The sequence below is a fragment of the Squalius cephalus genome (genome assembly GCF_949319135.1).
Source record: "Squalius cephalus genome assembly, chromosome: 18".
NCBI lineage: Eukaryota > Metazoa > Chordata > Actinopteri > Cypriniformes > Leuciscidae > Squalius > Squalius cephalus.
Window position 1 is genome coordinate 4,645,958 of NC_137139.1, and position 26,638 is coordinate 4,672,595.

Consider the following 26,638-nt stretch of genomic DNA (forward strand, 5'->3'; position numbering starts at 1 on the left):
CGACTGCAGAAGCTGTAATCTCTCTGGACGCGGAGAAGGCCTTTGACCAGGTGGAGTGGAAATACTTGTTAGTCGTATTGGAAAGGTTTGGGTTCGATAACACGTTTCTGGCATGGATTCATCTGCTCTATTCATCCCCACAAGCATGTATTCAAACTAATCAATCTCATTCCAAATTTTTCCCCCTGACACGTGGGACACGTCAAGGATGTCCTCTATCTCCGCTCCTGTTTGCAGTGGCAATCGAGCCTCTTTCGCTTGCTTTGAAGTCGTCGTTGTTGTTACGGGGGGTTGGGCGTGGGACTGAGGAACATCACTTCTCTCTGTATGCAGACGATCTCTTGATCTATGTAAGCAATCCAGAAACTAGCGCCCCTGTAATTGTATCACTATTGAATAATTTGGGGTCTTTTTCTGGCTACAAACTCAATTATCAGAAAAGCGAATGCTTCCCCATTAACAATTTGGCAATGCAAATTAAACAAGAAGCAGTCCCCTTTCACTTAACACATTCTGGTTTCAAATATCCTGGAATAAACATTACGCATTCCTTCAACTCTCTTCTTGGGGCTAATTTTACACCTCTAGTTAACCAAATGAAAGCTGACTTTCAAAGGTGGAGCTGCCTACCTCTGACTATTGCAGGGAGGGTACAATCGGTGAAGATGAACGTACTCCCAAAGTATTTGTATTTGTTTCAATGTCTACCATTATTCCTAACAAAATCATTTTTTTAAATCAGTTAACACATCCATTACCTCCTTTATTTGGAAGAATAAATTTCCAAGAGTTAATAAAGGCTTACTTCAGAGGAGTCGCGATGTGGGGGGACTAGCTCTCCCCAGTTTTATTCACTACTATTGGGCAGCTAACTTGCAGAAAATGTTATTCTGGCTCCATGTGCCAGACACGACTGGTGTACACTTGAGGCACACTCTTGCCACTCGTCATCTCTCCCTGCTTTGGTGTACTCCTCCCTGCCCACAAAGTGGTCCAGGTTTACCTCCAATCCCATAGTACTGTCCACCCTTAGAATCTGGGCCCAGTTCCGAAATCATTACAAATTCACTTCTCCCTCCCCCCTTAGCCCTATTTGTAAGAATCTTTTATTTACAGCCTCCTCTCTCGACTTAACATTTACTCAGTGGGGCAGGAAGCAGCTTTCCTGTTAAAAAAAGCTTGTACTGTAAAGAAGGGTTCGATAGTTTTGATAATATATGCCAGAAATATGATCTCTCACGCAGTAACTTTTTTAGATATCTCCAAATACGCCAGTGTCAAAGCACTGTTCCCTTCTTTCCCGGTACTCCCTACTGAGGCAGCATGGGAAGAAATGACCCTCCTCCGTCCAAAAAAAGGACTGATATCACGATTATATTCTCAACTAATGTCTCTGGAAAACCATGACCTTTCAAAAATTAAGAACAGGTGGGAAGGCGAGTTGATGGTTGAGTTGTCGGACAGACACTGGGAGGATGCACTATTAACTCATCCTCATCCTGTGCACGCTTGGGGCTCATTCAGTTTAAAGTAGTGCATAGGGCTCATTTCAGTAGGGCTAGGTTAGCAGATATATATACAGGAAGGATATATATCCGGTTTGGGGAAACTTCCGGGAGCGAACGCTGACGCGTCTTAGTTGCCGCTGTTCACGGGTGTTTATTTGTTTTAAATTATTATTTTAATTCTCACTGAGTTGTTTCGACGCTGTAACGGTCTGGCTTATGTTTTTAAAACGATAAGCACATCATTTGGAAAGATCCGAGTCTGAGTTTTAAAACTCTGTTGTTTACACAGAGTGTCTGGCTACTCTCTGTGCCTAATATCGGAAAAATGAGGCTCCATGCAATGGTTCCATGGATCATCTTAATCTGGATTATTTTACTTCCACTATTTCAGCCTGCTGTGTCGGTATTTCTATACAGCGCCGAAGAACTTCTACAGTTTCATTCCAATCACTACCTGTCTCCTCCGGAACTTTATTTCTATACTGACATCTTTAAGCCTCGTCGCAAATATATTCATCGCGGATTAAGACGGAATTACAATTACGATTACTCAAACTCTATAAAGTCCTTCTGGTCATCATCTGTGCGTTCGACAAGGAAATTGGAACGAACTGTTGATCACTCTGTGCTAGCTCATCTAGGCAAGTCAACACTCACCGAACCAACAACGAACGTTTTTACGTTTGGATTATTCAACATTCGTTCAATCAACAATAAAGCGCCGCTGGTTTGGGATCTACTGAATGACTGTAAGTTTGATTTCTTCTGTTTGACTGAGACATGGCAGCAGCAAAATGATTTTTTTCAGCTGAATCAGTCCATTCCTCCAGGTTTTGCTTATGTCTGTCGGCCCCGAGTCTCGGGTCGAGGTGGTGGTTTAGCAATGCTTTATAATAAGAAATGGAACTATAGCTGTGCCTTCCTACGCTACTTTTGAATCCATGGTGCTACAAGTAAATGGACCGGTACCCACTATCATAACAACTGTTTACCGTCCACCCAAATCTAACACTAACTTTTTAACTGAACTTTCTGCTTTTTTAACTTTATTATGTTCTGCTTCTCAAAATGTGATTATGGTTGGTGATTTTAATATCCACATGGACAGAGCTACTGCTACTGATACAAAAGACTTTCTATCATGTTTGGACAGTTTTGGACTGAAACAGTTTATTGATTTTCCAACTCATTCAAATGGTCACACACTCGATCTTATTTGCTGTACTGGAACAACACCTTTTGATTGTAGTTCACGTGACTTGTCTATATCGGATCATAAACTTGTGTCTTTCAGTGTTCAAATTAATTTCAAATTAACTGTATCAAAAACTCTTCAAAGCCGTACTACTATCACATTCCGCAATATTAAGAACACTGATTTGTCTGTGTTTTCTAATGAAGTTGATAACTTGTTGAATATTGATGGACTACTTAGCCTGGACGAGCTGACTTCTTGCTATAATGATCAGCTGAAGGATATTTTAGATGTTGTTGCACCTGTTAGAACTCGGACTGTCTCATTTGCTCATACTGCTCCATGGTATAACTCTGAGTTGCGTCTGTTAAAGGCTAAGGGGCGTCAACTAGAGCGTTTATCAGAGGTGTGGACTCGAGTCATGTGACTTGGACTCGAGTCAGACTCGAGTCATGAATTTGATGACTTCAGACTCGACTCGACAAAATGTACAAAGACTTGCAACTCGACTTGGACTTTAACATCAATGACTCGTGACTTCACTTGGACTTGCGCCTTTTGACTCGAGAAGACTTGCTACTTCCCATGAAAACTGGGGAAAAAAATGTTTACACGGCCGCGCCGCTCTCAGTTTATCTGCATCTGTGAAAAAAATGTGCACCACCTGTATGCATGCAGAGAGCGCGCACGCTGCCTGCACGACATCCAATCACTGTAGTCCCACGTTGTTTTGATTCGACAGCATCTAACGCCCGTTTCACACATACTCCGTTTGCAGTGCGTATGCGCCAGCGGTGCGTATTTTTTTCCGTACCCATGTTAACAGGTTAGAGCTTTTACACTGCACGCGGTTGAAGTCCGTCGATCCGTTCCAGGTACGGTGCGTATACAGCAGTGCCGCAATCGTTTCCGCACCGAGTCTATTTCTGCTGTGCTGCAAACGCTGAATTAAAGTGAAAGCGCATGTTTCGTGGTCAAAATGAACACAGATTGACCTAAAAATTTAGTAATTTCACCATAAATGCGATTAATTAAATAAAATGTAGTAATCTCACCATAAATGTATTTAATTAAATACTATTTTCACTTTAAGACCAGGGAAAGCAAGGAAAACTACAATTTACCTCAACAAGGCGACATAATGAACGACACTCTCATTCGTGGCGGTGGAAAAACATGTTCCTTGTGACATGCGAGATTTATTGTATTAATTTAAATATAAAAGAAAAGGCATGAGAGTCGGCTGTTTTTTATATAAGTAGCCTACATGGTTAAATATTTGACCACTTGCTTTAGGAACTTAATATAAGTAGAAGTAATGCATTGAATAATAGGCCTACGTTGTTTAAATTGTGTTTAAACGTGCATACGTCTATTAAAGAGTGTATGTGTGTACAAAGAGAATCGCAATGCTGAGACGTTAAGACCGGGGTAAATCAAGGAAAAATACATATTTCAACAAGGCAACATAATGAACACTCGTCTCATTCGTGGAGGTGGAAAAACAAGTTCTTTGTGACATGCGAGATTTATTGTATAAAGACTTAAATTATGCAAAAGAAAGAGTATGAGTCTGCTGTTTTTGTCAATTTTAAGTTTTAATTTAAAATGTAGGCTATGCGATTTTAATATAGGTACATGGTTAAATATTTTACCACTTGCTTGAGCAACTTAATATATAATTATATAAGAGTAATGCATTCAATAATACGTTGTTTAAATTGTATTTAAACGTGAATACGTCTATTAATGAGTCGCAATGCTGACAAAAAAACTTTTTTTTAAATAAAAGTTGCTTAACTTCTGGATTTGAAATACAAATAGTGAGTAGGCTATGTATTTGTAGTACAGCCGCGGATCACGCACTGCAAACGCAGCATATGTGAAAGCACTATTGCGCGTGCTGGTCTTCCACCGCATACGCACTGCAACACGCACCGCATACGCACTGCACACGGAGTAGGCCTATGTGTGAAACGGCGTAAGCAGGCCATTGCAAGACAACCAATGAAGCGCAACAAGCAACAACGCGCCAGTAGGCAAAATGATACCGAAGGTAGTTTCATTTGGCTATAAAAATTACGAGGTAGTCGACAAAAAAACGAGTTGCAATTTGAAGTTGCCTGAAGTTGCACAAAGAAAGGTAAGTTTTGAACGAATGCTAAGCACCTTATCGGATGTACCGTAAAACTTCAAATAATAGCAGAGTCCCCAATAGACGCCTGTCTCTTTTAAACTGTCTTCTCTCTCTCTCTCTCTCTCTCTCTCTCATACACACCAGTCTCTATGGAGGCATTCCAATTATATTGGTTGGTCCAGTTTTTCAGAAGTGATAATTTTGAGGAGTGAGGATTTTATTGATGACATGTTTAAAAAGGTTTAGGCTAAAACGACCCATGTCTATTTGAAAGTTAAACTGTTTTGCAATATGCGGTCAATACAATACAGGACTGAAGCTGCATGCTGTGCATTGTTGTAGTGCAATATGCTGTTGAAATACAAGCATTTTTTTGTGAAAATTAAATTTTCTGTTTTTTACTTTATTTAATTAATGTCATTGTATAAAAAGAGGTTTAAATAAATACAAATCTTACAGACATACATGATTTGTATAAATTTTATTTCTGTGGTAGAGGACTTGAAATGACTCGAAACAAACTTTGGACTCGACTTGAGACTTGTTGGCTTTGACTTTTGACTCGACTCGGGACTTGCCTCATCTTTGACTCGACTTGACTCGGGACTCGAGGGCAAAGACTTGAGACTTACTTGTGACTTGCATAACAATGACTTTGTCCCACCTCTGGCGTTTATATACGAGATCTGGTCTAACTGTGCACAAGGAAATGTATGATCACCTCAGGGACTACAAAGAAGCCCTTTCTACTGCTAAAAATAGTTATTATGCCAGTATGATAAACTCTGGTGGTGGGAATACAAAAATGCTGTTCTCAACAATGAACCGTATTTTGCGACCACCAGATGTTTTCTTGTTGCATTCGCATTCTAATACTACATGTGATATTTTTATGAATTATTTCAACGAAAAAATTAAAACTATTCATAAGAATTTAACACCCAACACCGGGGCATGTGGTTTATTCTCCTCTCTTTATGATGCTTCCAATCTAACTGCTTTCTCTAGTTTGTATTTGCCTACTGAGAATGAAATAGCTGAATGTGTTCAAAAATCTAAATCTACTACCCGTCAGTTAGATCCTTTTCCTACACATTTTGTTAAGTTTTGTCTACCTTCTTTATTACCCTTGATAACTAAAATTATACATTCTTCTATTATTACTGGTACTATTCCTTCATCCTTTAAAGTAGCGGCAATTAAAAGTAATCTTTAAATTTAATTACTTTAAAGTAATCTCTAATTTACCCTTTCTTTCTAAATTACTGGAAAAAATTGTTGCTCAGCAGGTATATACTCATCTAACGGATAATAACTTGTTTGAGCAATTTCAGGCTGCTTATCGTCCATATCATAGCACGGAGACAGCACTTATTAAAGTCACAAATGATTTGTTAATGGCTGCAGATTCGGGACTTTTATCAATACTCGTTCTTCTTGATTTAACTGCAGCCTTCGACACTATCTCACATAGCATTTTACTGGAAAGGTTGATTTCTATTGGGATCACTGGTACAACTCATGTATAAAGTATAAACTCTACTAGTTTAGTAGTTTTATACTACAAGTTTTCTTTAAGTGAACTTAACATCGTACTTATAGTTTACTATTTATACATTATTTTTGCTCTTTTAGTGTACTCGCAGTATAAAACTACTAAACTAGTAGTTTACTGAAAGTATACTAGCAAGTTTTCTTTTAGTGTACTCTCAGTAAACTACTAGTTTAGTAGGTTTATGCTACAAATTTTCTTTAAGTGAACTTAACATTATACTTATAGTTTACTATTTATATATAATTTTTGCACTTGCAGTAGGCCTATACTACTATGTTCAAATGTTATTTTTTATACTTGAAAAATACTTTTAACTGTACTTTAATTTTAAAAACCTTTTATTAGCTTCATGCATTAACACTTGCATGTTGGTAAGTTTCATAAAGAAAGGCAACAAACTCAATTATCAGGGGGACTAAACAAAAAAGATGCGAAAATCTCATTTTTGTCAAAGACTAAGCCTTGATCAGATTCAGAAACGTGATCAAAACACAGATGGAGTAGATCGAGTCCAACCCCCCCAAAGCTTCACAGTCATTTTCTCTTCATGGGTTACGCTTCATTTCATTTGGTAACATTAAGCAGTTTTGATTTACAAGCTGTTTAATGTTTGATGATCATAAAATGACAGGAGATGTCAAGCTCCTGAAAGGACAAATACTATAAGCACTAGAAAGGCACCATGAAAGCAGTAGGCCTACACATTCTACACTACATTCTAAGTCTTGGTGAAAACTCTTCTGATTGGACACACTGGGTTTGCTGTTATACAGACACATGATAGAGAAGCCAAATCAATGAATGCTGAATGTTTTTTTCACTGGGGGTTTTGGTTCTTTTGCTGTTGTTGCTGTATAAGGACCTTTTATCATCTAAAGACGCGCCGCGCCGCCCTCGCCGGAGCTCGCCGCCGGCTCTCATTGAAAATGAATGGCTTCCGGCCGCTTTGACGCTCTCGCCGCCGGCGGTGTGGTGGCGAGAGCGTCAAAGTGGCCGGAAGCCATTCATTTTCAATGAGAGCCGGCGGCGAGCTCCGGCGAGGGCGGCGCGTCTTGAACGGCGAGAAGAGTTGAAATCAAGTCAACTTTATGGTAATAAGCTATGACGCGGTTCGGCGGCAACCAGCGACAACCAATCGGAATGTAGAAGTCCTCCGCCTGAGAGGATACAAGAGAACACATTCCTGTAAACTTTGATTTCGACCACATTAGTTCCTAAGCAAAATGGAGGAAAAAATAATCATTTCTGTTGTGGGTTTCCCGTTATTGTACGACTTGTCCCTGTTTACATACAGGGACATTAATAAAAAGAACGACGCATGGAACAAGGTGTCTGAAATTGTTGGTGTTTCTGGTGAGTTGCTAATGGGCATTAACGTTATATATTTTCTAGAAAAAAGCGGGAATTGCATGATAACTTTAGCGCCATATCACGCAAAACAGTTGTTTATGCAAACAGGTCAGTAAAGTTAATTTTACGTTTTACAAGATCAGTTTTTGTCTCTACATAATTAAATGTGCAACTATGATATGGCAATTTACTGATGCTGTACAATAGCCTAACATACTTTAGCCCGCCAAATTTCATTAGATGTAATTATCAGCTGTTATAATCATAGTTATCTAATTTTGAAGTACACTATAATTCTTCCATATTTTAAAATGAAAGCAGTCACTTCTGCCTTTTTTTTAAATTTAAAAATAATTCTGCAAGGAAAAACAAAAGTGTACTATACCTGTTCCCCTTGTGGTATTTATCTACAAATTGCTTAGCTGGAGAAAATAATGATAAATGTCATTACAGTCACATATTGAATAAATAAAAAATGTCATCAGTCACATATTTAATGAAGTTTCATATTGTCTTTTTACTAGCGGATGAGTGCAGGAAAAGATGGAAGTCCCTTAGAGACACATTCAGAAAGGAGAAGAGGAAGGAGGCAGAGAGGAATAGGAGTGGAGCAGGCGCAAGCAGTGTCCGGCCATGGCGCTACAGTGGGGTCATGGGCTTCCTCAACCCATTCCTAGAAGATAGGTTAACGTGCAGTAATATGGTAGGGGGGGGGGTTGGGGAAAACCTGACCCCAGAGGAAAGAGAATATGCCATGGCCGGGCCCAGTCAGGTAGAGGAGACACGCACACACAGTCATCAGTGTGAGTCCAGCATTCAGGGACAGCCAGATGAAAGCCAGAGCCAGTCCAGCCTTCTTGGACAGGCACGTGGAAGCCAGAGCCAGGCAGGTATAAGCCAGAGCCAGGCAGGTGTAAGCCAGAGCCAGGCCAACCTTCATGGACAGGCAGGTGGAAGCCAGGGCCAGCCCAGCCTTCAGCCCTCCTCATTAAGGAGAAAGAGACCACACCACAGCTCCAACTTCGATGAGTGCATGCCAACAGCTTTGGAAGCTGTTAGTAGAAGAGCGAGCACCAATGAGGACAGTGACAGCCTTTTTTTTCAAAGCCTCGTGGAAGACTTCAGGTCGCTGTCTGTGAGGACCAGACAGGACCTGAAGTTTAAAATACACAGGCTTGTGTATGAGGCTAGATGTCTGGAGGCTGAAGTTGAAGAACAGTGGGGTGAGAGTAACGGGGGGCAGCTGACAAATCTGTGAGGGGTGATTGTAAGCTTATTTCCCTCGCAGTCTTGTCAGCTGCACCTTGTGCTTTCTCCCTTGTTCTAACAGTGTTCAAAAAAAGTGTTCTGAAAGTATTAGTCAAAAGTACAAAACTGTTCTGTATGAAAGTATTGTATGAAAGTATTAGTTCTTGTAAAGTACAAAACAGTTCTGTATGAAAGTATTGTATGAAAGTATTAGTTCTATTGTAGGAAAGTATTAGTTCAACAGTGTTTAAAACTTTAAGTTATTCATTTTTATTTTTACGTTATTAGTAAAATAGGCAATAAAATATTGTCAAGATTTCTGGTTATGTGTGTTTTATATTATTACAAATCTGTCATATTCTACCATATATTGAAAATGTGTAGGGAACCCAGGTGAGATTAAAAGTACACTTCCATAAGTGTTTTTAGAGCAGTCTTGCTCAGTCTATTAATATGAACTAAAATGTGTTTTTAAAATATGGAGAAACCATGTTTATGAACCGAGATGTGTTTTTAAAATATCGAAACACCATGAATATGAACTAAAATGTGTTTTTACAAAATCGAGACACCATGAATATGAACTTAAATTTGTTTTTAATTGGTGGCTCTTAAAAGAGCCGTTTAAAGGCATGGCTTATGCCACAGGTTGCCAGGGGACAGCTCCCTCTGTGGAGAAATAGGCCATGAATTTCTCCCGCACACGGATGGACTCCCGTGTGGCATTATTGCTGCCCACTCGGCTGACCTCCTGTAGGCCAGCAGCTTCTCTGTCTCCAGCAGATGGTATGGGCGTCCTGGTGATGCTAGTGGACCTCCTCAGGAAGTTGTGGAGGACACATGTAGCCTTCACACAGGCGTCCACGTTGGCAGGGCTGATCGCAATAACTCGCCTGTACATCCGCCACTGGGCTATGAGAATGCCTGAATACCCTTTGCCTGCCGGAGAGATTGTGTCCTGGGAAAGGCCGCATGAGGTCCCGGCGGAGTGTAAAGGCCTCATCAGCCACAAAAACATGTGGCACAAGATGCTCGACCTGGCAGCAGAGCATCTTGTGGCAGGCCAAGGGTCCCATCTCGCAGTGCCTGGCCGAAGGTGGAGTTAGCCAGCACACCACCATCGCTTGTCCTCCCGTAGCTGCCAACATCCACTACCCGGAAGCAGTACTGTGCATCCACCACTGCCAGGAGGACAACAGAGTAGGTCCCCTTGTAATTAAAGAACAGAGAGCCTGAGTTGTCAGGGGCCCTGACTACAACATGTTTCCCATCGATGGACCCAAGGCAGTTTGGAAAGTTCCACCGATGGAGGAAGTCATTGGCAATGCTTTGCCAGTCCTCAGTGGTGGGGACTGGCATGACCTCCTGCACCAAGGCATCCCATATTGCCCTTGCGACCTCTCCAACAATACCTGCCACGGTGCTCACTCCCACACGATAGCAAAAAGCTATGGTGTGGTAGGAGTCTCCAGTGGCCAAGAATCTGAAATAATAATAATAATTACTTAGGCAAAATGATCAAACAAAAAAAAAAAAACTGTGGTGAAAAGAAGCTAAATACATTTACTTTATATTTTTTTTCCACCTCAAACTTCCTCTGAAACTCCAAATTCTGTTTTTACATTAATGCATGAGTAATAATAATCTAATGATATAATGGTATAATAGTCACCGTTCACTTTTACTCCTTTATGTCAATTTTCCTGATTATACTTGTTTGTATAATGTACAAAAATGTATACTTCTTTGTAGAAATGTTTAGACCGGATTATACTTTTATAAATTTTTAACGCAGGACTTTAACGTGTATCAGAGTATTTTTACAGTGTGGTATAACTTAATTACTTTTTACTTTATTAAGTAAATAATAATAATTAATAATTCAATAATTAATTATTATTATTATTAATAAGTAAAGGATCTAAAGGATCATTCTGTTCTTCTAAGTAAAGGATCTAAATATTACTTTGTCCACAACTGGAAAATAGCATTTAAGAACAAATGAAAACAATATCCAATATCCAACCCATTGAAAATACAAAACAAAATACTTATAAAAATATAAAGAAACAAATTAAACCATAAAGAACAAAAATCTCGAACTCACCGTAGACAGATTGCGAGGCGCTCAGCCGCATTAATAGCACGCCGATAGTTGGTATCTTGCCTTCCAATTCGCGGCCCAACTTTTGACAGCAGGTTGTCAAACTGGTCCCTGTCCAGTCTGAAATATTGCTGGAACCTGCTGTCATCCAACCGCAACTCCTGCACCAGCCGGTGATACTCACCAAGCTGCTGACGGGCTTGGAGAATATCATGCACCCACACTGATCTCCGACGTCTTCTCCGCAGGTAGAGCAATGCCACACCAAACGCAACAACTTGCTCATCCATAGTGTTGTCAGTTTGATTAGAAAAAGCCGCGCAACACTATTTATAGGCAACATTTTCACGCTAGAACTTGTTTTTTCAGCGGGAATGCAATTCATTTGCTCAAAATAATAATGATTTTGACCAATTGCAGCAACCAGGACAGGTATTGTAATGTAGATTGCACACAAATCAATGTTAATTAAACACCAAGTCTATTAAATATTCTATTATCTGCATGTTGAAATTAGACTCATGAACACAAAAGCCAGAACACACAAATGGATTTTTTATTTTATTTTCGTTAGAAAATAACTATAATTGTTAAGGTCTTTCCATCTGTCATTTTGTTACTTTCACATTTAAAAGGTTCATTAGGTTAACTTATACCCTACGTGAGGCCACTCTGCACAAAATGGGGTACTGATTTATGTTCAGTTCTTATTTGCTTTGCGGCCCCTTTAATTAAAGTTTAAAAAAAATCACGCATTCTAATCTACGTCAGAGCGTCACCGAATCTTTCTATAAGCGTTGGTGGCAGGGTGGCGAGAGCGAATTTTGCCGCTCTCGCCGGCGGCGGTGTGAACGTACAGTTAGGCTCAACTGTCAAACTATCAACTTGAGATTTGAATCCGTGGCGAAAGGAAGTAGTTCTGCACAAAAGATGGGTTTTAAAGACACTCCATTGTTGTTTCTTATTTATTTACACACTTGTGCTGTCAAACTGTTGTACAAACACAATATCACACTGGTAGCCATGCGGTATAGCTGTAAATCAGAACGCTGTGATTACCTACGGCACTCCACCACAGCCATGCTGATGTACAGCCATATCGCACTGCTAGAGTGAGATATTGCTTTAATATAATATAATATAATATAATATAATATAATATAATATAATATAATATAATATAATATAATATAAAAATACCTGTAAGTGGAGCCATACACTGAAGTCCACATCCATTGCTGCAGCATTTCTCATTGTTGGCACAGTCACTGTCATCGGCACACGACACGAAACGTATCCAGGCACACATTCCTGGTTCATATGCTCTGATTGGACACACTCCTGGGTTTGCTGTTATACAGACACATGACAGAGAAGCCATATCACTGAATGCTGAATGTCTTTTTCACTGGGGTTTTTGGTTATTTTGCTGTTGTTGCTATATGGAACTTTGAAATAACTGAAATCATTTGGCGAAGTGATATGGACATGTAATGCGGTCAAGACCTGCCTGGAACTAGCCTGGGTTTCCCCATGCTGCCTTGAGCGCAGCACGATTTTATTCACGCTGCTAGGCAGCCTGGATTCCATGGACCAGATTTTCGCCTCAGCGAGGGGACCAATCACAGAACGGGGAGGGAGTAGCAAGACGATGACGACGTCTATGCGACACACCGAAGCAGTTTGTTTATATCTATGGATGCAACATGGCAGCAGACGCGAAGTTACCTTTCGATGCAGCCTAGATAGTTCTCTGAGTAGTTTAGAACGCAAGTTTATTTCGTCTTCTTCCTCGTCGAATTTCTGTCGCTCTACATACGTCATCTGGTATAATTGAAACAATTGGCTATGAGCTACGTACAGGCGCATTTGATAGACATTCGTAGCGCCCAATAAACGGCTCTGGGCATTCGTAAACCACACCTCAAATACGAGAAAATGAACATGTGGTTCCCAGACCACGTCTCAATGAGACTAGGTCTGACGTTAGCCAGGCTAACCTGGAACTACTTTAGCCGTGCGTTTCCCTGAAAATAATTGCACACCTTAGAATCTTCGTCAACCAATCAGATTCAAGCATTCAACAGCCTTGTAGTATAATGTACCGTATTTTTCGGACTATAAGTCGCTCCGGAGTATAAGTCGCATCAGTCAAAAAATGCGTCATGAAGTGGAAAAAAACATATATAAGTCGCACTGGACTATAAGTCGCATTTATTTAGAAATTTATTTTACAAAATCCAAGACCAAGAACATACATTTAATCAGGAAAGGCAAGTTATTCAACTACACAGTAGCACACAGAACAACAGGCTGAGTAGGTGTCCGGTATGTTAACGTAACACATTAACAGTTATTCAGCTACACAACAGCATAAAGAACATACCTGGGAGGCTGAAAAGGCTAAATTAACATAAGCCAGCGAGTCCAACAAGCAAGTTACCAGTAAACAAGTTCACCAAGCTCCCGCAATCTCATTCCACATAATTTTCTTCATCATTGGTGTCGCTTCTGAACAACTCCGCCAAATAGAGCGCCCTCTCGCGCCTGTAGACGGTAATGTTTTCTCTTGGTTCATCTCAGTCTGAATTAATTTTGATATATAAGTCGCACCTGACTATAAGTCGCAGGACCAGCTAAACTATGAAAAAAAGTGCGACTTATAGTCCGGAAAATACGGTAATGTAATGTAATACCTGTAACTGGAGCTGTACACTGACGTCCACCGCATGCACTGCTGCAGCATTTCTCATTGTTGGGACACTCACTGTCGTCGGCACACAACTCTAACCCCTTCATGATACACCATACTTGTTCAAAGCTTGTGCTTGGACACACTCCTGGCTTTGCTGTTATAAAGACACATGACAGAGAAGCCATATCACTGAATGCTGAATGAATTTTTCACTGTCAAAAAATATTTTTGGAAGTTATAAATATTATTAGAATACATTTTACAAGAAAGAACTATTTCAGTCTTTCTACTGTTACTTGTGTTACTTGCTGTTCTTCTGTTTTGAAATGTACTAGCAATTTCTGATCTACAAATGTTATATATTGCATCTTTATCCAGTTTTAAAAAAAATGATACCACTCTATTTGTAATTTATTTCAAAATGTAAATGGAAGGTTGAGCACATTACATTGTCGGATATGAGAAACAAAATCTCATGCAATATGAGAAACTTTCCACTTTTCACGAACTTCCCATGCTTTTCCAGAAAAGCAAAGGATTTTTTTTCTTTTTGTGCTTTTGGCAACTGACATCTCACAATTTTTTTGTGTTTAAGTTATGGTAAGCAAGACATTTATTTCTGAATAAACGGTACTTCATATGGGCCTATAATAACTAAAAGTAACATTGCTAAGTTATTTATTTATTTTAGTTGTTAAGTTACATTTATCTGTTCAAGTATACTGCTGTCCCCCTCAGATTCATTCATTTAAATAACCTTGTTTTTGTTTCAGCTATGGACAGCTATATGACAACAACACGCAGCAAAAGTTCTCAACGCAATCAAATACAGAAACACTCTGCAAATACTCACAACGCACATACGATTAGGATGTTAAAATAAACTTACTTTTCAGGTCATTGACAACACCACTGACAAGTAGACATTGAACAATTAATGTCACTTAATGGGGTCCCCTGGAAACAATTCCAATGCTATTTGCAGTGCATTTCTGAATTTGGTTGTATTGTGAGTATTTGCAGCACATGTCAAACTGAATTTGCTGATGTTTTTTCTTTTTACATGTGTTTTTTACATTTGCAGCACGTTGAGCTCTCTAGGCTGTGGATAAACAACATGTTTGAATAATATACGCTGCTGAAAGATCCAGACGTCAGGGGAAGATGGATGCAGTTTATTTTTTGCGGACGTCCCAGTCACGGCAGTGTTAATTTAAGCGTGTGTTCTCCACATTTCAAGGATGCGTGACAGTTGAGAACAATCGCAGTTTGATGCTGGCTTTTGCCAGAAAACTTTTGTATAAGATAAGGCCGTGTGGACTTTTCTGGGCTCAACAACGACGACGCAGACTGTAAGTAATGTAGGCTATTTAAAACTTAAAACTTTTTTAAAACGTTAATTGCAGTTTAATTCATTATGAATAATCACCGTGTTTTTACTTAGTTTAGCCTACTTATTGTTTTCATGACCATCATGTTCATGCCCCGTAGGCTATTAAAAGATGTAGGCTGTCAAACTGACAAAATAGTTTCACACTTTCTATGTGGACTGGCTGATGCATTCTTAGTTGTGTTGATGGTTCATTTCCTCTGATTCCGACTCAAACATCATTGCAATCGCCATCGCCTCGCACGCATCACCCGTTATTATGGTAACGGTAAACAGAGCTCCGCAAAATCCGCACGTTTTGACAAGGGGGCGTTAACAATTGATGCATAGGCACTGACGTTAGCCAATCATAACAGTGGGCGTTAACACTGAACTCTTAAAGGGGAAACACCCCCAAAACAGACTGTTTGAATCAGAGGATGAGAAACAGGATGGGAAAAGGTCATAAATCACTAAATTTTAAAAGTTTTTTGTCCAAAAAACTATAGTAATACTATAATTGCACCTAAGGGAACATAATAAAAGAAAAGAAAAAACCATGTTATGATGACCCCTTTAAACTTTGTCGGCTTTGAATTCTGGTTTGCGATCTGGTCACCCGATTATCAGTGAATTTAACAATATTCCATTAGTTATTTAGGGCTGTATTCTCCCAGTCGATTAGTCGATTATTTGGTCGATACGTTCTGGCTCGACCAAAATTCTGATTGGTCGATTTTTTGCCGCGTTCATTTCAGTGTTCATTTACCGGTAATCAGTTTTGCCGCGTTCATTTCATCAGTTTTGCCGCGTTCATTTCATTAGGTGGAAAGCACTAATTGCTAATGGGGGTGTTTTCAGAGCACCCCTGTTTCACAGGTAACAGTCTGTCTTCAGAACACCCCCCTTGTTTTCACTTCTTTTGGATTAGCCCAACTCACCGGAGAAGACGGACAGATTGAAGAAAGTAGGCTACTAGAAGGTTTGCTGAATATTACTTGATCTGGTTTGTTTAATAAATATTATTTTTTTATTAAAGTGGACGTGCTTTTTGTGTTTAAGAGTAAAAGCTTTAAGTTAATAGTCTATTCGTGTTTCAGCCGCGAAGCTGAGCTCCTATGTTCAGCCCATAGACTGTAAAAAATAGGTTCAGCCTCACTCTGTGCGAGCTGCACAGAGCGGCTGAAATGATAGTGTCTGTCAGTTATTATAATACATATGACAGAAACAATTGTCTAAATTATGTTACATATTCCTCAAAAGTTCTTGTCATGATATCACTAGTTGACAACATAGTAACGTACTATTTTCGGAAATCATAGGCTATGATATTGCGCAGGTGCACGTGATGCAACGCTGTCAGAGCCGACAGCCGACAGACTCGTGTGTCAGACTCATTTCAGTGCAAATTAATTACGTCAAAAACGATTTAATACTGCAAATAGCCTACTAGTTTTTTATGTTTATTTATAATTCATTTAGGCGGACAACAAGGCTACCAAGTACTGAGCACAGTGCGCAGCTAATTAATTTAACGTTTTTTTTCTAACGTCATTTTTTGTCGATTTTTTGTCGAAAACTTCAGGACTTCAGTCGACCAAGATTTTCTTTGGTTGAGTACAGCCCTATAGTTATTCCATAGAGAAAGCTTGAATTGTCTACTTTTAAACAAAACAATTCAAAACGAAAATAAATCGACTAGCATATGCTTATGAATTTCGTATGAAGTGTGCATTTCTCTCTATAGGCACGTTCACTGCGAAGATGACGAGTCAGCATCGTCAACTTCACCTTTGCAGCTGAACACTGACACAGAAAACACTAGTTTATTAATAAACAATTCAAATGTCTCCTTGCTATATTTGACACATTCATAATCATTACTTTTGCCGGTTCATTGTGACAGCTGTTGTGCGTTATTGGCAGCGTCACCCTCTGGTTACATGAATGCGTCACCACCGCATCAGCACCAGAACATGGAGATTTTATTTTAGAAAATAATCGCACAACCCTTTTAGATATGTTAATGATAAGTATTTCAATTAAAATTTGTTGTGGACCGGTTGTGGTGGGCCGCTCTGTGCCAGAAAGTCCAGGGCCACGTTTTAGCCATATAATATAGACCCCTTTTGCGCCGACGTCACAGTTACGTCACGGCGCTAGCTGGAGGCAAAACAAACGGAAAACTGGAGGCGGCCAATACAAACCTGCACAGATTCGGCTACATAATAAGGAGCTTAAATTATTATTTTTATTATTAAATGTCATCTTGTTGTGTTGTTGGGTGCAAGAATCGATGAAAAATGAGTATGCTGTATCTGGAATTTGTATTTCTAGAAAATATTCATATCATTCAAATTGCACCGTACTGTCACACACATTGTCGTCTTCTTGGCGCTGGCTAGGCAGAACGTACCACACAAGTCTTTACATGACCATTCATTCAGCACATAGTTATAGGCATCTAAATATATATGCCCTCAGTTTCTCTTTACCCTCGGTTTCTCTATCGGGTAGGTGTAGAAGTCAGGCCACTCAACCGGAGGTTAACGTTAATCCTGTCAGATCGTCAATTGACTGAGCGTGTACGGTCATCTGGTTCCGTCTGTTAAAATTAACTTTTGCAAATAACAATCGCGGTCCTGGACAGTGGTGACTTTGCACATTAAGACATAATCGGATTTTCTCCAGTCATTGTTAAAAAAACAAGCTAACAAAACTTGCAAACTAGCGTTAGTGAAGCGGCCAGAGGGATCTTTCTGTCTCCAGCTAAGCCCCGCCCACACAAATACGTCACCATGTTTACCAACTGTAAAGGGTCTATAATAGGGGTGTAAATCGGACAGTTCATCACGATACGATACGATATCGATTCTCTCAGCCAGCGATACGATATTTTCCGATACTTCAAAAAATTCCACGATACGATTCGATTCGATTCGATTCAGGGCTATATCGATCGATTAATCGATATTTAGATATTATGTTCACACAACCAGTTACGTTTTTATTAACTCACAAATGCAACCAAAATATATAACATGAACGTTTAATTAAACTCTTTGAAAATTGCACACCCTCTCCCAGTTGGGACATTTATAACAGAAGTGGTCATTTGCAAGTACTCCGTTCTTGTTCATTTTCATAAATCATGTTTTTTATTATTATTGTGCATTCCAAGTAATATCAATCAAACTGCAGCTGGGTTGTTTTGATTAATAATAATAATAATAACAAGTTAAAAAATACAGGTAAATTACAAAATTAAAGTTAATTGAAAGTATGCTTTAATATGTTAAAAGTTGTTTTGTTTTTTTTAGCAGAGCAGATACATTCACATTTCATCTTTCTGAGTCAAACAAAACCAAGTAATTGCTATGATAAATAATACAACACTCGTTAATCTTCATAACGTTAATCTCCTCAGCTGACATAGACGCCTGACAAACTTTGTTGTTGTGATAACGTACACGCAGTACAGTGAGCTTTTCCCTCACCACTAAACGAGCTGCTTTAGTAAGGTTCCGTGAAAATGTTTCAGGTTTTATTTTCCTTTTACGCCCTTTAGAAGATATCACGAGTTCATTGAAATTATCCATCCTCGATCACTTTTAGTCAGCTTTGACGAAACTCCTCTTAGCCAGCGCGTCTTTTCAAAGTGACATCTGACCTACTGCGTCGCTAAAACGGACTTATCGTGTTGTGTTCACCAACAAGGGTGCGAGTGCTTGTCTGTTTCTGCTGTAAAACATGAACTCGCGATGCCTTGACAGCGGACAATACCGACTTTTGTGAAAAAAAAAAACTTGTTTAGGGTTCAGTCAGTCTTGTCAGGCGTCTTTTTCAGATGAGGAGATTAACGTTACACACCGGCAGGCGGTTGGTGAGTAAACGAAAATGTGCGCTTTGGCGGAAGGATTTTACGTGAGAATGTGGAGGTGTCAAAATAAACGTGTATATCGATATTTTAAGTGTGGAATCGATGCATCGTATCGTTAGACGTTATATCGATGCATCGATCCATATCGATGTATCGTTACACCCCTAGTCTATAATATAATATAATATAATATAATGTTGTCACGATACTAGAATTTCTAACTTCGATACGATACCTTGAAAAATATCGATATTCGATACCATTTTCGATACCACGGAGAAAAAAACTGCCACAATATTAAGGGGGAATTTTTTTTTATTTAAAGCTAAATATAACAAGTCTAGGACAATGAGGTATATTTTACATGAACAAAAATGTCCTGAGGTAGTGCACTTGTTCAAAAGCATAGGCTAAATGCTGGTTAATACATTAACGTTACTTATTTGATGAACAGATTTAAACGCAAACGTGCGTGCATCACACGCGAAAACAATGCTCACTGGATCGACATGAAGTCAAGCACCTTAATTTATATAGTGCTTTTAACAATACAGATTGTGTCAAAGCACTTAACAGTATCAAATTGGAGGATAGAGTGTCAGTAATGTATAATAAGATTAAACATTAAATTTTCAGTTAAAGGCATTTCATGATTGAATTCAGAGATGTCATTGTCTAGCTCAGTTTAGTTTAATTGGTAGGCCTATCTGTGTAATCAAATTGATGATAATCGCTAATGAAGGCAAATTGCAGAATTAAATAATTTTTTGAATAAAGTTAAGTTACTTGTCTAAGATTCCTCAGTCAAATTATATTAACTTTAAGAATTACGGTGAAAAAACGAGACAACACACTCATATCAACAACAATACTAGGCCATCTTGGTTAATGTTTCAGAAATGTTAAAATGAGAAGAATTACCAACCTCTCGAAATTATTTATATAGATCCGGGTGTCGGTCTTTCAGGTGCTTTGCTATATTAGGCCCCGATCACACTAACGCGTTTTTCAGGTTCGAAAACGCGAGGCACGCAGCACTCATCACACAGAACGAGCAGTGCGCTGCGTTTTTTTATGCTGCTAGGCAACCACTGAAACAGCTGTCCTGTCAGTCAAGTAAACGTCAAATCAGCCTTTTATTAACTTTATTTACTTTCTGTTAACATTGTGGTAGTTACGGTTCGTGAAGTCGTTAAGCTCCTGGTAACCCGCGAGAGCACCACAAGTTTATCCTCCATCATCACACTCTCCGGGCGTTCAAGCAACTAGCTTTCATCACTAAAACGGAAGGCCCGCGGGGCGCAGCAGGCGCAACAGCGCGCAGAACGCTCACTGGAAACCAATTGAAAATAGGCGCCTCTCACTGCAAAAAACGCGTCAGGTGTGATCAGCCCCATTCACTTCACTTTTGCTATTTAACCAGAGCGAATGAGACGAGTGCGCGTGTGGTGTTTGTCAACGCGCCTTTGGAGAGAAGTGAAAGTGACAGCTCGGCTAGTATCGATACTTCGGGAAATTAGTATTGGTACCGTTCAGATATTTCAGTATCGATATTTATCGAAATATCTATATTTTTGACAACACTAATATAATATAATATAATATAAAAATACCTGTTTCTGGAGCCATACACTGAAGTCCACATCCATTGTTGCAGCATTTCTCATTGTTGGCACAGTCACTGTCATCGGCACACGACACGAAACTTATCCGGGCACACTTTCCTGGTCTATATTTTCTGCTTGGACACACTCCTGGCAGGGGCAGACTGGGCATCTGGTTTACCTGGACTTTTCCTGGTGGGCCGTACAACTTGGTTTGGTCCATTGCTACGTAAATATACATATATAAAGAATGAATTATAATGTACATAGTTGGGGTGTCGCAATATACCGGTGTTGACAATAATCGTGAATGAAGAATGAAATATCGACATCGTGTTAATTTAGAGTGTGACAATATACCGGTATTGGTGATAACCACAATGTTTAAAATGAATAGGAATCTTATGATAACATGACAAATAAATACTCCAGCGCCAGTACCTGGTTGACCTCTCAGGTGTCTGTATTGCACCCACGGACACCTATCAAATAAGAAGACGACACAGCGCTCGCCCGCGCCCGCACAGCTAGAGTGAAACACTCTGTCCACACCCGAAAAAAGTAAGCTCGCCAGTATGGAGTTCTTTGGCTTCAAAGAAAACAGCACCTTAAAGGGCACCTATTATGACTCTTTTCACAAGATGTAAAATAAGTCTCTGATGTCCCCAGAGTATGTATGTGAAGTTTTGGCTCAAAATACCCAACAGATCATTTTTTACAGCATGTTTAAATTGTAATTTTTTGGGGCTCAGAAAAACGCGCTGTTTTAGTGTGTGCCCTTTAAATGCAAATTAACTGCTGCTGCACGGCACAGGGGGCGGAGCTTCACAAGCTCGCGCATCTGATAATATCAGAACAGAAACTCTCAGTTGCGGTGTTCATTTCGACTCGGAGTAGGACAATAATGCCCACAGAGCCAGAGAATATATGCTGTATGGACATAGAACAGGTATAGTTTAGTTTAATTATGGTTATAACTTATTTGTCATCTGCTTTTATCCACTATTAATACAAGCCTGCTGTAGCAAACCCTGTCCGAATGATGACCAAAATATACTGACGAGTTCAGTGAAGTTTATTGTACATCACACAAAAGATGAGCGTTAGTTTTACTCCAGAGAATCTCTGTAAGAGCTGAATAAATATAGTATAAGAAGTGCGCATTAAAGTCTTATCCATAAACTCTCTCTCTCTCTCTCCCTTTCATTATCAACAACATACACAGCGAAGTACACAAAACACTCGTTACAACTAACAGTAAACAAATATACACACCTTTTCAGTGGGTGCTAAATAAACTGGTAAACCTTATATCGGTAAAATGACTCGAAGAGCTGTCATAAAGAGCGCGCTGCCGCGTTCGCACTTTCATTTCTTCCGTGTCCAGTCACGTTAGGCCTGTTGCTACGGAGAGTGTAAACTTGAAACAGTACAGATCCATCCTTGAGTAACAACGGGTGTAAATGAAGACTGCTATGTTCATTCTTACATCCATTAACAACACACTTCAATCGCTTAGGAGACATTCTTGTCTACAGCTGCTCAAGCGTCGAACAATGGCGGACTCTGTGTCCAGCTCACTGAGGGCGGGTCTAGGCTCAAACTGAAGTGTCACTCAACAGTCGTGGGAGGGGCCTGTGCAATTCTACGTCACATTGCGCCGAATCTGAGAACAGCTCATTCTGAGACAGTGCTTATGATTTATTGAGATTGTAAAAAAAACACTGGGTGGATTTTTATCATTCTAGGGTGATTTTTTTTATATAATTTCTTTTAATATATAATATCACCTGACATGTCTGTTCAATGAAATGAGGGGCTGAAGTGGGTGTGACCTTTTTTGGGGGGGTGGAGCTGTGCTTTAATGAAGCAAAACCACATGCTACAGAGTGCCACCATGTTTAAGTTAAAATATTGTTTTATTAAAAAATATATGCATGTGCATCAGTATGTAAAGAAGTATGTTTGATTGTTTAAAGATTTATTTTGTTTTTATTTATATACTAAAACTGTGTTTTTTTGTTCGTTGCCTCAGGGCAACACTGTGCTATGAGGGTACTAAAACTCACAAGGTTTTCTACATAGGTGGAATAGGGAAAACAAGCAATATGTGCATTAGAAGGTTTATTTTGACAAACATCAATCACAAATGGTTTCGACCTATCACAAACATCAAATAATCAACAAAACCAACTATTACTACTAATTACAACTAACAACCCCCATAACACTTTGTGTATAAATGTTCATATTCATATGAACATTTACACCAAACACTACACATACATATGGGGGGGTGTTAGTTGTGATTGTATTTTTTTCCCATAATTTTAACTGTAAAGAACTATAAAAAATAAAAAAAAGCAACGGAAAAGACATTTTAATGCCCTATCCCTATTTTCCCTATTCCACTTATGTAGAAAACCTTTGAGTTTTAGTACCCTCGTAGCACAGTGTTGCCCTGAGGCAACGAACCCATATCTGGTTCAGGGGTGGAGGGGGGGCACATTTTATGATGGATATGTTATCAAGGACCCCCAAGCTCCCAAAAAATGGGGTGAAAGATTTTTTTTCCCAAAAAACAAAAAGTCATGCCATACAGGGTTAATTTCATAATGTCTTTAAACATAAGAATATTGCTGGCCAAGCATCCTATGTATATTTTACTATTTATCAGTAACAGGGGCAATTGCATTTTACTGTAACAGGCTAGGGTACAAGCTTGTAATACTAAGCAGATCTCAATTTAGGCACTAACACTGTAATGGGCTCCAATTCAGAACTTAAAATAACATTATGGAATGTGAGAGGTTTGGGGAAATTAACTAAAGTAAAACAAGTAATGACCAGAATTAAACAAATTAATCCCTCAATTGTATTTTTACAAGAATGTCATATATCTTCAAATGACACGACACCAATACCAAGGCGTTGGAAAGGCCACATTTATTCAGCTTTATTTTCTCCTAACTCTAGGGGGGTTATGATTTTAATACACAAGTCAATTCCATTTCAAATATCCAAGGTTTTACAGGACACAGCTGGACGTTACATAATAATTCAAGGATCTATTCTTAATGAAAACATTATTTTGGCAAATGTGTATGGTCCTAATACAGATTGTCCAAGTTTTTTTGAAAAATTATTTATTTTACTGTCTTCTTTGTCAGGAAAATTGATAATTGCTGGAGACTTTAATTGCACATTATCTCCTAGCCTTGACCGCTCAACAGGATCAGATACAACACATACAGTCTAGAAAAAAGATATGGAACTATATAAGAGAACTTAATCTGTGTGACACATGGAGAAGGTTATACCCTAGTAAAAGAACATATTCATGCTGCTCTACAGTGACGAAGGGTCATTCTCGTATTGATTATTTTTTAATTTCTAATGACCTCTTTCCAAGAGTAACAATTTGTGAGTATGATTCTATTGTCATTTCGGATCATGGACCAGTGTCTTTAGTTTACAAATCAATAAGTGAAAGAAACCCGCCGCTGGCGCCTCCAACCGAAATGGCTGCATGATTGTGATTTTATCAAATTTATTGGAGAACAGATAGATAATTTTTTCAAAGAGAGTAAAAATGAAACGTCAGCTACTATAAGGTGGGAAGCATTCAAGGCATATATCCGAGGTCAGATCATTTGTTCTACAAGCTCAAAAATGAATAAAATAAAATTGGAATTAGATTTATTGGAAAAAGAAATTAAGCTTGCAGAGGGAAAGGCTTATTTAGACACTTCAAATACATCATGAACTTGTATTCTATTCCTACTTCTGGTTGGGTGAACGCTGGCGCGTTTTGGTTGCCGCTGCCTTTTTCGAACTTTTTGTTGTATCTTTGTTGATCAGTTTGTGCGGATTAGTTCGGATATAAGCTGAAATCATGGTGAACTTCAAGCTTCCACTGTGGATCATTCTTTCAACTATGGTCTCTACCATCACAACCCAGAAAACACTGCGAACCTCAGTGCAAACCAAATTACAGAGAAGTCTCAAATTCCATCAAGACATTCTCCTTCGGCGACCAAAATACATCCACCGTGGCTCCCGGCGAAACTACTGCATTTCCGACGAGGAACAGGCCGGGTCTATCAGTTCATTTTGGACTGCCAGCCCACGAGTTCGGAAGAGGAAAGGTTTCCGATCAGCGTGTTAGTGTGCTAACTCCACTGGCAAAATTCATCGCAAAATCGTGCAACACTTCCCACAAGTTTGCCCTCTACAACGTTCGTTCCATCACCAACAAAGGCCTTCTGATCAATGATCTTATTATTGACCAAAACTTGGATTATTTAGGTCTAGTCGAAACTTGGCAATAGGGCTGTCAACTTTAGTCGTTTAGTCGACTAATCGGTCGATGCCGTCTTGGTCGACTGACATTCTCATTGGTCGACCAGTTGCATTTTTTTTTTTTTTTTTCACCAATAAAGAAATTTTCATTGATTTACTCCTTGATATTTATTCCTTTATAAGCAGTTATATATTACTGTATTCTAAATATAATTAGCCTATGTTTTATCCCCAACTTTAACCCTCTGAGGTCGACAAACGCGCCGGCGCGTTTTGCTGGATTTTCTCCACATTGTAGCACTATAAACTTAAATTACTCAGTCATTTATAGTCATACAGAAAAAAGAAATATAAAAAAAAGAATCTGTGATATTTCTCCTTTTGTGTGTGTCCACTTACAATCAAACCAAAACATTGTGCTTTTGTAAAATAAAGAAAATAAACAGGGTGTGCGTTCTGCCTCTCCGTCGCGGTGAACTTTTTTTTTTCTTGAGCACGTCTATAAACTGAAACAAAACTCAGCGAATACTTGTCACATTTATGAGCCATATACCTTTATAAACATTTAAGTGTGGACTTCCGGTCGGAACATCGTCCAAGATGGTCGCATAGAGAGAGAACTCCCGGTTGAGCCAGTGCAATTAGATAAATTCCCCAATACAAAACAAATAAATAATTTCATAGAAAACACAGACAAGGGGACAAGAACCATAACACCACTTAGAGTAATAAAAATCGTCCGAAGACAAGAGGTGAGAAAGACGGGGCGCAGCAACATTAACGTTAGCAGTAACAGGTTTAAGCTAGCAAACAACGTGGAGAAATGGCCGACTTGGAACTGATTCTGCGAGAACTAAAGGATTTTCGCCAGGAAAATAAAGATCAATTAGAGAAAATAAAAGAAGAAATTGTGAAGGTGAATACCAGACTGGACGAGGCAGAAGGGCGAATTGAGAAAGCAGAGGAGAGGATCCAAAACACAGAGGAAGTCATCACTGCTATGCTAAAGCTACACACCAAGCTGGATGACAAGCTGCTGGATCTGGAAAGTCGCTCCAGACGTGATAACATACGGATGTATGGGGTACCGGAGGGAACAGAAAAAGAATCAACAACGATGGTCTCATTTGTGGAAAATTTACTCCAAGAAGGTCTCGAGTTAACTGATGACATGCCCGACCTGCATATTGAAAGGGCTCATCGGTCGTTGGGACCGCAGCCACCGGCGGATGCGCCGCCACGCTCCATCATAATTAAGTTTTTAAGTTTCAAAACAAAAGAGTCATTACTCCGCAAGGCATGGCAGAGGAAGGGGTTTACCTGGCAAGAAAACTATATAAACCTGGACCACGACTATCCACCTCTGATACTCAAACAACGAAGAGAATATTCAGAGATCCGCAAAGTGCTGAAGGAAAATAAAGTTCAGTTCCAGACCCTCTTCCCAGCCAGGCTGCGCGTGAGACACGGCGACGGAACCAAAACCTACGATACTGTAGAGGAGGCTTCAGAGGACCTGCGGAGAAGAGGCTACACGGTAACAACAACCACCAGACCGCCGGAGACACTCATGGAACAGGTGCAACGATTATCCTGGAAAAGAGTAGACAGGCGAGCGAGGAAGGATACAATCAAAGCCGGACGCGATGCAAGCTACAGGGAGAAACTCCGAGCCTTCAGGAGATCATCAC

At 39.5% G+C, this 26,638-nt stretch overlaps 1 protein-coding gene across 1 annotated transcript in view; it reads right to left on the reverse strand.

The window, feature by feature from the left end:
* The window catches only part of LOC307146264 (uncharacterized protein), a gene marked incomplete at its 5' end in the record, with an annotated part of 159,992 nt that overhangs the window by 15,351 nt on the left and 118,003 nt on the right, over nt 1-26,638 (reverse strand). Inside the window, 3 exons of the mRNA XM_079850163.1 lie at nt 12,298-12,447; nt 13,794-13,946; nt 20,655-20,870. Coding sequence (XP_079706289.1) covers nt 12,298-12,447; nt 13,794-13,946; nt 20,655-20,870 — 519 coding nt within the window. The remainder of the gene's footprint in view (nt 1-12,297; nt 12,448-13,793; nt 13,947-20,654; nt 20,871-26,638) is intronic.